The sequence below is a fragment of the Dendrobates tinctorius genome, unplaced genomic scaffold (genome assembly GCF_039654945.1).
Source record: "Dendrobates tinctorius isolate UK_male_01 unplaced genomic scaffold, ASM3965494v1 ptg000203l, whole genome shotgun sequence".
Taxonomy (NCBI): domain Eukaryota; kingdom Metazoa; phylum Chordata; class Amphibia; order Anura; family Dendrobatidae; genus Dendrobates; species Dendrobates tinctorius.
The window spans coordinates 19,647,624-19,660,065 of record NW_027361870.1 but is presented as its reverse complement, the minus strand read 5'-3'; the positions used below and the strand labels follow the sequence as shown (position 1 = coordinate 19,660,065).

The 12,442-nt window shown below is 42.0% G+C and overlaps 1 protein-coding gene across 1 annotated transcript in view; it reads left to right on the top strand.

The window, feature by feature from the left end:
• The window catches only part of PLCB1 (phospholipase C beta 1), a 1,254,316-nt gene that overhangs the window by 762,947 nt on the left and 478,927 nt on the right, over positions 1-12,442 (top strand). The window contains exon 13 of the mRNA XM_073553862.1: positions 11,342-11,426. Within this exon, the coding sequence (XP_073409963.1) occupies positions 11,342-11,426 (85 nt within the window). The remainder of the gene's footprint in view (positions 1-11,341; positions 11,427-12,442) is intronic.

Genomic DNA, 12,442 nt, shown 5'->3' with positions numbered 1-12,442 from the left:
ATCTAGAGTTATAGAGGTGATTTGGTAGCATCCATAATTTTCCTTTGGGAATTTTTGATAATAAATGATTGTTGCCTGGTAGACAGAGACGGTTTCCAAAAGCTGATGGCCGTCATAATCCCCTAGTACCAGTTGCCCAGTCACATGAAGTTTGTAAGGAAGCTGTGCCTGCGCTACACCAGCATGTCGTAGACAACATCACCCGTTCCTTGACTAAATCTATGTCTGCTAGGTTGCATTTCACCACAGACACTTGGATGAGTAAGCATGGCCAAGGGCATTACATCTCGCTGACTGGGCACTTGGTGACTCGGGTGGCTGCGGGGGCAGGCACTGCTCCACAAGTCTTGGAATCCCCAAGGCTTGCAGGACAAACTGATATGCCTTGGAGATCACAGTCATACAGCTGAAGAGTTGTGGACAGCTCTCCAGGCTGAGTTTGAGCAATGGCTGTCTGCCCTGAACCTGCAAACAGGGAAGGCCCTGTCCAATAACGGTGCGAACCTGGCTGCGGCCCTACAGTTAGGCAAGCTTACACACGTGCCTTGCATGGCTCATGTCCTTAACCTGGTGGTACAGCGTTTTCTCTGCCACTATCCTGGCCTGGGTGAGCTGCTTGCAGAAAGCACGGAAGCTGTGTGCTCACTTCCACCATTCACACCCCTCAGGTCATTGACTTGCATCAATACAGAGGTCTTTGTCCATGCCAGTTAACAGGCTGATATGCGATGTGACGATATGGTGGAATTCCACTCTACACATGTTGCAGCGACTGTGGCAGCAGCAATGAGCCCTGATGAAGTATGTCATGTCGTATAGCATGGGTGTCACGTTCACGTGTGTCTGGACGCAGCGAGTACCGCAAGGCGAACCCATATGACACACGTGACCCTGGATACACCGCCTCCAGTTGGGCGAATTTAAATAATAAGACGTGCAGCTCGATACACCGCCTCCAACAGGCGAATTTAGGTATTACACATATTTATACAATAGTCTGGAAACCCCGCCTCCAGTAAGGCGAATTCAAATAATAAAGGGGAAACCTGGGTAACAATAACAATGGTGGGCCCTGCGATAGGAAATAGGGACGTGGTGGAGACCTCCTGCACTCCCCTGAGCCAGAGTCCCTGCACTCCTAACGTTCTCTATGCTGGTTCCGCACCAGGCGACGCACGCGTACCTTAAAACCCTGACTCGCCCTGCACCTAAACCCTCACTAGGGAATTGGTCAGTGCAGAAACTAATCCCACCACTGCACTAAACACACACAAGGAAAAATGACAATACAGGGGAAACACCACTTAGCTTTGCTCTGCTGCGTACGCTCCTAGCAACAGAGCCCACCACCTGCGTGCATCTTCTCCTCCACCCGGATCCATCACCATAGTGCAGCCTCGGAGCAGAGTCCACCACAGTTGCAGCTGCCCAGTTAACAGAGTCCCAAAGATGAGTCCAGCTTCTGCCAAAAAGTCCAGCATGCTTGAGTCCAGTTTTCAGCAACCAAGTCCAGCATGCTGAGTGCAACTCTCACCATCATCGCCACTCCACCAAGCCATGCAAGCACCTCCTGCTGACACCATAAACTGCGACTCCAGCACGCCATGACAGCCCTCCATGCAGACTCTATAGCTGACTCAACCCCTCTGGCTGACCTGCCCAGGACTCTCATTCAGCTCCTTCTTTCACCCAGGCCTCCTTGAGAATGACTAACTCACAATATCACTAACAGTGAACAAACACACCTGATTTGTAATTAAGTGCACATTAAACCAAAGAAACTAAAGTGCACTACCGCTCACCATCACCGGGGCAACTTAGAATGAATGACACCACGTGTAATAATTCTAATGGCCACCGAGGGCAATCAACCCACTTTGGCACCAAGCCAAAGGAAAAAAGTTCATCTATATGCTGGAGTAGACTTTGAATAGCCTGCGGGAGGAGATGGTGGTCCCACAGGAAGAGGAGGAAGCAGAGGAAGATGTAGAAGGGATAACATTGTCTCAGTCCCAGACTGTCATCACACAGGTGGGTGGATTACTGTGATTGGGGGGGATGGTGATAACAAACTGTTAGCGAAGGTGCAAGATCCAAGGAACAAATGGAGGAAGAGGTGATGGGTGAGCAACTGTCAGGAGATGAAGAGGATAATCATTCCCTCTCTGTTGTTCGCGGTTGGCAGGAGGGGAATGGAGGAAACAAGCATTCGTGTTACCCAGTCGCCAACACAGCATGGGTTTGAACCTCATGGTAGAGTCCGACATATGAGTGCCTTGTTGCTGCACTATCTGCAACATGATCCCCATATAGTTATGATTAGAAATAGTGCTGACTACTGGGTTGCCAGTCTGTTAGATCCACGATATAAAACCAAATTTTGCCAGATGCCGCCCGCTTTTGCACAACCTTAAGAGATGTTTTCCCCAAGATGGCAGTGAAGCACACAGTTCACATCGCAGCTCTAGACTTCCAACCTCTGGCACGTCAATTCTTCAACACCAAAACATTAGCAGCAGCAGCAGTAGTGTAAGTGGAAGAAACAATTTCTGTGAGTTCTTTGACACTTTTTTTTTTAGATCAGCTCATGCACCAGCACAACAGAGTCCAAGTCTGACACGTGATGAATGAATGGAGAGGATGGTGCAGGCGTATCTAGAATTGAATATCAGTATCATCAGGGAGGTTTGGACCCTTTCATATTTTGGTCTTCCAAGATGGATGAGTGGCCTGAGCTCGCCTCACATGCCTTGGAAGTTTTGTCATGCACGGCAACCAGCGTTCTCCCAGAACATGTCCTCAGCGCTGCTGGTGGTATCCTGATGGATAAGCGCAGCCAGCTGTCCCCTGAAAGTGTAGACCGCGTAACTTTCATCAAGATAAACAACTCAAAGATCTCCAAGGACTTTTGCACCCCAATCGCAGACTCTACAGGCTAGGCGATGTTGTATTTTTTAGTATGCTGCATTAATCTTGCATAACTGCACTCTGTGATATCTTTATATATCTTTAGTGTGGCTTCTGTGCCCTCTGTTGCTGCTGCTGCAGATGTTAACACAAATTTGTGGAAATGTGAACAGTCATGGTTGACCTACATCTCCTGGGTTGGTTGTAGTGGAAGAAGTGTCTGTCCCTATTACACTATTTCTACTCTCGTGAAATTTACACCACTTCGATGGTGTCAGTCCCTCATTTTTTGAAATTCATATACTCCTGGTTGGGTGTCCATTTGCTGGGTTGGGTGTAGTGGAAGTCCTGTCGGTCCCTATTATACTATTTATACTGTGATGAAATTGATGCCACTTTGGTGTCTGACAATAATTTTTGGAAATGTGAACACTCCTGGTTGGGTGTCCATCTGCTGGGTTGGGTGTAGTGGAAGACCTTTCGGTCCCTATTACACTATTTATACTGTGATGAAGTTGATGCCACCTTGGTGGTGTCTGCCAATAATTTTTGGAAATGTGAACACTCCTAGTTGGGTGTCCATCTGCTGGATTGTGCATAGTGGAAGAACTGTCAGTCCCTATTATACTATTTCTACTCTCATGAAATTTATGCCACTTCGGTATTGTAAGGCCCTCATTACTGTATTTGAAATGTGAAAACTCTTGATTGGATCTACATCTGCTAGGTTGGGTGTAGTGGAAGACCTGTCAGTCTCTAATATACTATTTCTACTCTCTTGAAATATATGCTACTTCAGTGGTGTCAGGCCCTCATTTTTGGAAATGTGAGCACTCCTGGTTGGGTGTCCATCTGCTGGATTGGGTGTAGTGGAAGACCTGTTGGTTCCTATTATACTATTTCTACTGTGGTGAAATTGATGCCACTTTGGTGTCTGCCAATAATTTTTCTAAATGTGTAGACTCCAGGTTGGGTCTCCTTTATGTGTGTTGCCTATAACAGTAGGCCTCCACTTCATTGAAGTTAACTACCCGTTTTACTACTATCATTAGATTTTTCTGACAATGGTAGTCTGCGAAACATTATATTTGTGCCACCTGAGTGTGGCTCAGCATGATAGCTGGTTGAGCTGTTGTATGTGGTGTCAGGGCTCCCATCACAGCAGGCATACATCGATCCCTCACACTCCTTCTCTTACTTTGACGATCAGTTGCAAGCTGTAAATACTGGCCTAGAGCACAACACCACATGCATGGCTGATTGCTGCAGTACCATGCTTCAATTTGTACTGTGGGTGTGTTGAGGCCACTTTCCTGGTGTCTGTCCCTCATTTGATGTGTTTTGGCAGCTTTTGGGTCCATTAGAAGGTGTTGTGCATGTGTTTGTTTTTTCCACTCATTGACTTGAATGGCGTTCGGTTCTGTTTGGCAAATATTCGATGAATAAATTGGCGAATATTGCAAATTTAGCGATCATAATCTGAACCGAACATTGAAATATTCACTCATCTCTAGTTTTGAGTACTTTGAGGGGTTCAGTTTTTAGAATAGTGTAAGTTTTGGGCATTCTCTGTCATATAGGCTTCTCAAACTCACTTCAATTGCAATGTGGACTTTAAAAAAATAATAATTCTGTAAATTTTGTTGGAAAAATTAGAAATCGCTGGTAAACTTTTAACCTTTATAACTTCCTAACAAAAAAGAAATTGTTTAAAAACTTGGGCTGAAGTAAAGTAGACATGTGGGAAATGTTATTTATTAACTATTTTGTGTGACATAACTCTCTGGTTTAAGAGCATAAAAAAAATTAAAATTTGAAAATTGCAAAATTTTTGCAAATTTCTATTTTTTTCACAAATAAACCCAAGTCATATCAAACACATTTTACCACTGTCGTGAAGTACAATATGGCGCAAAAAAAGTGTTTCATAATCAGTGGGATTCATTGAAGCATTACTGAGTTATTAGAGAATTGTAAAATTTGGCCTGGTCATGAAGGTGAAAACCGGCTTATGAAATAAAGCGGTTAATGGATTTTGAAATAAATTTTGAATTTTTAGATATCATTTTGGTGCTGGATTACAATCTCTTCCTTTGTTCTATTGCCTTACTCGAGGATACCAGCCTTGAGGAATCCAAGCACCTTAAATCAAGAAATCATTTCCGTGCAGTGGTGACCTGATGTCCTTTATTACCTTTATATTGGAAATTCTGTTAGTTTCTTCCTGTAGTCAGCACTGAGTGGGGCTGCTCAGTATTTGAACACCTGAGAATCCGTTCCTACTGCCAGTCAATAAGTTCTGCGTATCTGGTATATCCCAATTATTAGCTCTTGCTGTGGTTTCCTGATTTTTCTCAATCTGTGAACTTGGTTTGTATTTTGATCTCCTTCTTTGTTTCTTATTTTGTTTGTGACCTGATCTCTTGGTATCTACCCCTTGTGACGACCCCTCTTGCCACAGCAAGAGCAGTTAACTTTGTGGCCCAGTCGAGAGGTCACTGTGAAAGTCCAGATCCTTGTATAGGAGTTAAAATATGAAATCCAGGTCAGCCCCAGGGATCTGGTAAACAGTGGTGCTAAGTTTCCCTTTCAAGTCCTGTTAACAGCTGCTGGGCTTCCATGAACAGTGTTACTGTGACAGCTATGTACTGAAAAGTTATGTAACTTTGGGGGGGGGGGGCTTTCAGTTCTATAACATTTTTGATTATCACGGTTTGTGGCCTGTGGATGTGATTTTATTTTTTCAATTCAGAAATAGCTAAAATAGAACAGGGCACCAGCAAATTTAATATAGTGCAGTGTTCTAATAAAAATAAAGAGGAGATGGGTTTATTCACCTGGTATGCAGAATCAACATTAGCTACTTAAAGATTTTTGTATTATTATTTTTTGTTGAGAAGCTAAAAGTCAGTGCATCTCTTGCATGATAGTAGTGGGTGAAAAAGCCTACAGATGTACTTTGGCTGTCAGCTGAGAAATGGCTGCAATAATATAAAGTATAGGCTAGTCTCTCTGAGCTGGAGACAATAAATACAATACAGTATTGAAGGTAGCATTAGCAGCTGCTATATGTAACATCTGTGCCGTTTTATGCGTCGGTTGCTAGACGAACCCTCCTCCATTGTTGCGGGTGATGCTTGATGGCATCAACCCTTTTTATTCCTGGGACTTAAGGTTCTGGCCAGTCAAGAAGCTATGAGGTTACTCTTGTTAATTTGGTTTCTATCTGCTGTCAGAACTAGATTTTTTTTTTATATAAACGTTTGAGAGCCAGTTCTCACTGACAGTCAATAGTGTTGCTATCCTGGTGTATACTGCTGTTTTGTGCTCCTGTTTGTAGTCCCGATTTTCCTGTTCTTTGACCTCAGCTTGACTTTAAACTTCCTGCTAACTTTACAGTTTTGTCCCTGACTTTGTCCCTGATGCAGCTACCTGACTAGTCTTCTTCTCACCTTGCACAACCAAACAGCAACTGACTCTGTGGCCTTTGCCCAGGGACCCCTATGTTAGTCCAGAACCCTGTTTAGGGGCTAAAGGGTGAAGGCCAGGGAAACCCCTTGGTTCTGGAAAATGAAGTAGTTTGCACATAACCTGGTCATGGTAGCAATTTTTGAGCTGACAGGTGACTATGAACAGTGTTCACATGACACTATGAAGCTCAGGAAGTGAGGACATCTATGGGTCTTTTTGCCCCATAGGAGTGGAAACCTGTACAGGACTCGCCTCACAACTAAAAGGATGAAGTATCGGTCCAGGTTTCATAAAAAGGGTCACAAATTCCAAATATCTGTATCTTAAGTGGTCCATTTTGACATTTACAATGGGAAAATAGTAGACAAAAAATCAACTGAAAATACATCCTGTGTAAACTAGCGCTTATATTTTTCCTTCCGGCTGGAACCAATTTAGGCTTTGGATTTGCATTAAAGACTGCAAGGGTGTTACCAGCTTAAAATATTTTTTTTTGAGCCTACAGAATGTCCTCAGTAAGTAATAGCAAAAAAAATCTTGAAAATGAAATGTAATTGAAACTCCAAATTAGGTTACACATTTATCGTATATAATTTTTCATTATACAACAATCACAGTAAGCTTTATTTAACCAAGGCCTGAAAATCCCTTTTAAGGACTTTTTAACATACTTTTGTTCTTCCTTATATTCAGAAAACTAAGATATTAGGAAACTAAATTGTTTTGGTTTTCAAATAAAACACAAACATGGTAAAGTACATCCACATCATCAAGTCATTCCGCATAATAAAAGGCCTTAAACTTGGTGAAGAGAATAAAGGCTGACATAATCTGTATACATCTTTCACCTCCTGTAATGCCAAGACTTTAATTAAAGAGCACTTTTGAAGACATCCCAAAAGCCATGACGGTAATGCTAGTGACGGACAAGTTATACAACAAAGGATGACACAGACCTGAGGGAGGAAAAGAGGAAGAAAGGGGCAAAAGTAAAAAATTGGACTCATTCCTCAATGGAAGGGGCCTAATCAGTTTTCTGACGTTTAGAAATGATGACATCGGCTTAAAAATATATTTAAGGCTATGTTCACACATTGCGTTTTTGCAGCATTTTTTAATGTCAAGTTTAAGCTGCTTACAAAAAGCAGGTTTTGCTTAGTTTTTGCTGTGTTTTGGCTGCTCTTTTTGTACTGTGTTTTTGTCAGCGTACCTTACTAAAACCAAGCTCTTTGACAAGACAGAAAAAAAAACTTTTAAAAGGCGTAAGTCAAAAGAATAGGGAAATTAAATAGTTAAAAAAGACCTAAAATTAGACCCCCGAAAAAAAGGTGAAAATGCAGTAATCGGGCCCAATGAGTTGACCTATAGTAGAGGCAACACAAGTGGTTAAACACGCCGTACTGTATGTACATTTTATTTTATATAGTAATCCAATATGGACCCATCTGGTGTCTACTTCCCTTTTGGGACAACCCTTCTGTTTCTGGATTTTAGTTGCATATAACTAAAAGCTGCCAAAGCAAAACTAGGTTATGTTTCTTACTTGTTCCTCCTGAGTCTGAGCTCATGTCGTTTCAGTCATTCTTTCAGGAGGACAGAGCAGAGGAAAGGCCATTGGAGAAGACTTTTGGGCTTAGGAGGAATCTATTTGCACAATTGCTGAGATCCATCTGTGCTCTGCCAGGGAGTTTATTTAGCAGCCACGGATAGTTGGACACCCCTGAGGGGATTTTGTCAGGATGGCTTTACGCAGCTGCCTACTTTCTAATCCTATGTAGTCAGAAGAGAGAGCTCAGCAGTGAGACACTTATTTCATGGTCCCTCAAGCCAAACAGTGTCAGAATTTGTAGAACTCACAATGCACTGAGCTAGAGATTATGGAGCTGAAGGGGTTCGAAATTGCCTGTTTCATGGCTGATATGACAAAAAGAAACGCATCCAGATTTTAATCAGGTTTATTACATGTATATATTTGGAATCATTTTACTGATTATAAAAACTAAGGACACATTTCACAGCCAACGAAAAGAAAGTTTCAGTCTGCAGTCTTCACTAGTTTATAATTCTAGGACATTCAACATTCACTCGTTTCAGACTTTTTTCGTGCGGCCATTTCCCTTTCAGTAATACAGCTGTAGCATTTCTTCAAGAAAACCTTTCACATAGTACAAAGATGCAGTCTGATCTGTGGACATCATGGGATAGAGAAACAGAAGATGAGCAGAATGATGTATAGGTTACAGGGAAAAGATTCAGAACAACTTGCATTTGTTTTTTTCATTAAAATCTCTGGGTTTTGTAGGCAAATAAGTCCAGTGGGCGGTCCTACTAGTGATTGACAGCTATCTCCGCATGTAGAGTCATACAGAGAAGACTGTCAGGCACTCAATATGATCGCCCACTGCACTCATACATGCAAGCACCAGGGATTTCAATGAATAAAATACAGGTTTTACTGAAACTTTTCCCACAATAATGTCTCTCAATCTGGTTAGCTGCTCCTGCACTATAACATGCTGCCTGGAGACCAGATACCAATTTCTGTAACTGGGGTCTATGGGGTAACCTTTATTCTTATTTAGAGTGACATTCTAGTGTAAGGAGACTTATAGGCCATGCAATTCTCCTCTGGGAAGAGGTAATTTGCATAATTAAATGTAATTAAATGACAAGATAATCATTTTATCGGAGCCCATTATTTTGCTAGTATCCTAGTGCCCATTGTAATCATGCTCATTGAGATGTGATTGACTTGCTAAAGAGGATCTGGTGTCAGCTGAATTACAACTGAAATCTCACTATCTCCTGTGGATCTCTGCTTTCTGGGAATAAGTAGTGAAGGTGGGTGCATACGCTTCAGCTTTAAAGGGAATCTGTCATCAATTTTTTTGCCTATCAGCTGCGGTCACTGGCATCAGGGGCTTATCTACAGCTTTCTGTAATGTTACCTGAAAGAGAAGAAAAATGAGTTATATTATACTCACCCCGGGGCGTTTCGGGTCTGGAGGGAGTCGTGGTCCAGTCCGGCTCCTCCCATCTTGCAGCGATGACGTCCTCTTCATTCCTGGCCATCGCCGCTCCGTCACAGGTGCATTGCTCTGCCATGTTGAGGGCAGAGCAGATTACTGCAACGTGCAGGCACCGGAAGAAGTCCTGCGCCTGCACACTGTAGGACTCTGCTCTGCCCTCAACAGGGCAGAGCAATGCGCCTGCGCCGGAGCCGCGATGGCCAGGAATGAAGAGGACGTCATCGCTGCAAGATGTGAGGCGCCGGACCGGACCGCGACTCCCTCCGGACCCGAACCAGACCCGAAACGCCCCTGGGTGAGTATAATGTAACTCATTTTTCTTCTCTTTCAGGTAACATCGGGGGCTTATCTACAGCATTACAGAATGCTGTAGATAAGCCCCTGATGTCAGTGGTGGCAGCTGATAGGCAAAAAAATGATGACAGATTCCCTTTAACTGTACTTTGCCATTAGACAAGTCCACCTGGCTCATTGTGGATGCTCCAGAATTCGGATTCATCACAGCAAGATTATAGCAGTAATTTTGCTGACATCGGACCCTTTTTAATAATGACATTAATAATGTGATTAAAGAGAAGCTGTCACCAGGTTTTGGTCACCTAATCTGAGAGCAGCTTGATGTAAGGGCAGAGACCCTGGTTCAAGCTATGAGTCAATTACTAGGCTGATTACTGTAGTTTTGAAAACTTTAATGTTTTATCAGAAGGAGATTATCACTAGAGGACTAGTAAACCTGCTGCCATGTAGTCCATCCATGCCCCTAACACTGATTGGAAGCTTTCTGCCCATGCACAATGTACACAGAAAGCTGTTAATCAGTGATGTGGGTGGGGTTATAAAGAGATCAGCATTGAGAGAACTGATAGATCGACAGCAGATAAAACAGTGATTGTATAAATACTGCAATAAGCAGTTGAATAATTGACACATGACAGGAATCAGAGTCTCTGTCCCTGCCTCATGTGCTCTCAGATATGGTAGCAAAAATCTAATGCCAGATTCCCTTTAAATAGATTGAAACTAGTGGCTCTACCCAGATGATTACAAAAGCAGAAACCGCAGAGAGACCCGACCAAAGAGTTCAATCAGTTATAATGTAAAGTCACAATAGTTTATTTAATTGATCAGGTACAACAATGGAAAAAACATCACTCAAATATTACAATAGATAAAAACAACAAGGACACACCCAGTAAAAATACCAAAAATAATATATACCAAAAAGATTGCTGAAAAAAATATATATACACAGCAAAATATACGACAGAGATTTGTGGAAATAAATAAAAAAATATAAAGTGCTAGTGCAAACAGCAAAGGGGAATCTAGATCATGATTAGTACAAGTGCATGGTAAATATTCAAGTGAAAATCATGAGATTCAAAGTGCTCATTGTAAATGTAAATCAGTCATGTGTAAAGTGCAGCACAGTGTAAAATATATATAGCTGCACATAAATATAGTAATAAGAACTATATATGAAAAAATTACAATGGCAGTAAGACTCCCTGCCACCTGGATGTCATCCTCCCCAACGCGCGTTTCGGCACGCTGTCTTCATCAGCGATTACAGCGCTGCCAGATGATTACAGTAGTTTGAGATACTTTAATACAGTGTGTACAGAATGAGCAGTATTCATTAACAGCCAGCATAACTAACACTGTGAAACTATAAGGGAAGCTATTAAAGAGACCTATAACATGCTGGTGGAAATTTATAGTCAAAAATCCGGTAGATAGTTTCCTTTTAAATTAGAAAGTGATGATTGTATATGTTCATGGAGAGAATTTCTATTATAACAGGGCATCCTGGTAGTTGTAGTTTCTAATGTTAGTAGCATTGGACACCCCTGATCACTGAAGCTAAATTATAAGAATGTTGCAAAAAATATGGACTTCATTCTGACATGTGTTAATTTTTCATTATTTTACAGACCAAAACAACAGGCAAAGATGGCTGAATACTGCAAGCAAATTTTTGGGGATGGACTTTTGACAGAGCCATTGGAGAAGTATCCAGTAAGATAATTTTATGTTTAATGTTTTACTGTCTGTCAATCAATGCTTGGTCTTAAAGTGGTTGTCCGGTCTAAAATAAAAAAGTCTGCAGTCTCTCTGTGGGACTGCGGACTTGTGAATCCTCCCAGCGCACGCACTGTGCATTGCAAGGTTTAGCCAATCTCTGCCCTGGGAGCGGAGGTCAGGTATGCGATATACATACTGCCAGGCAGAACCCGTCTAGTGGCCTCAGCCTCACCTATACCAGTGAATTGACTGCAGACTTTTCATTTTTGACCGGACAACCCCTTTAAAGACTGCCAATCATTTTTTTCTCCAGTTTGTGGTGGTTTAAGTCGAGTTTTTTATTTGAGCTACATTCTTCTTTTAACAAATGTAAAAAAAAAAAAAAATAAGGCGCAGTTTTGATTTTTCACAAAATTCGGGAACCTTGTGCTCTGTTCTGAAAAAAAATAGTTAAAAAGAAAAGTGACTTAAAAATGCAAATGATGAATCGGGCCCATAGAGTTTTTTTTGTGCCCCCACAGCACTGAACGATTCTGCCTGACAAGCTGCATGTCTGACTGCCTGTGTGATTAATCTGTGGGGTCTTAGTAGCCAGACCCCAATGAGTTGCAAGGTAGAACCTATCATTTCAATTAAAATTAAATGACAGCTACTTTTTCATTACATTTTCTCTGTCACATCAGTACTTAAATGGAATCTGACACCTGGTGTTTGCTATGTAATCTGAGAGCAGCGTGATGTAGGGACAAAGACCCTAATTCCAGTTATGTGTCACTTACTAAGCTCTTGCTGTAGTTTTAATAAAAACATTTTTTATCCGCTGTAGATCTAGCAGTACTCTGAATACTGAGCTCTGTATAACCCCACCCACACTACTGAATGGTAGTTTTCTGTGTATACTGTGCATAGACAGAAAGCTGCCAATAAGTGGTGGGGGAGGGTTTACATAGAGCAGGAGGATTAACTGGCACAAGACACTGTTCTCTAATGATAATCTCCTGCTCATAAAA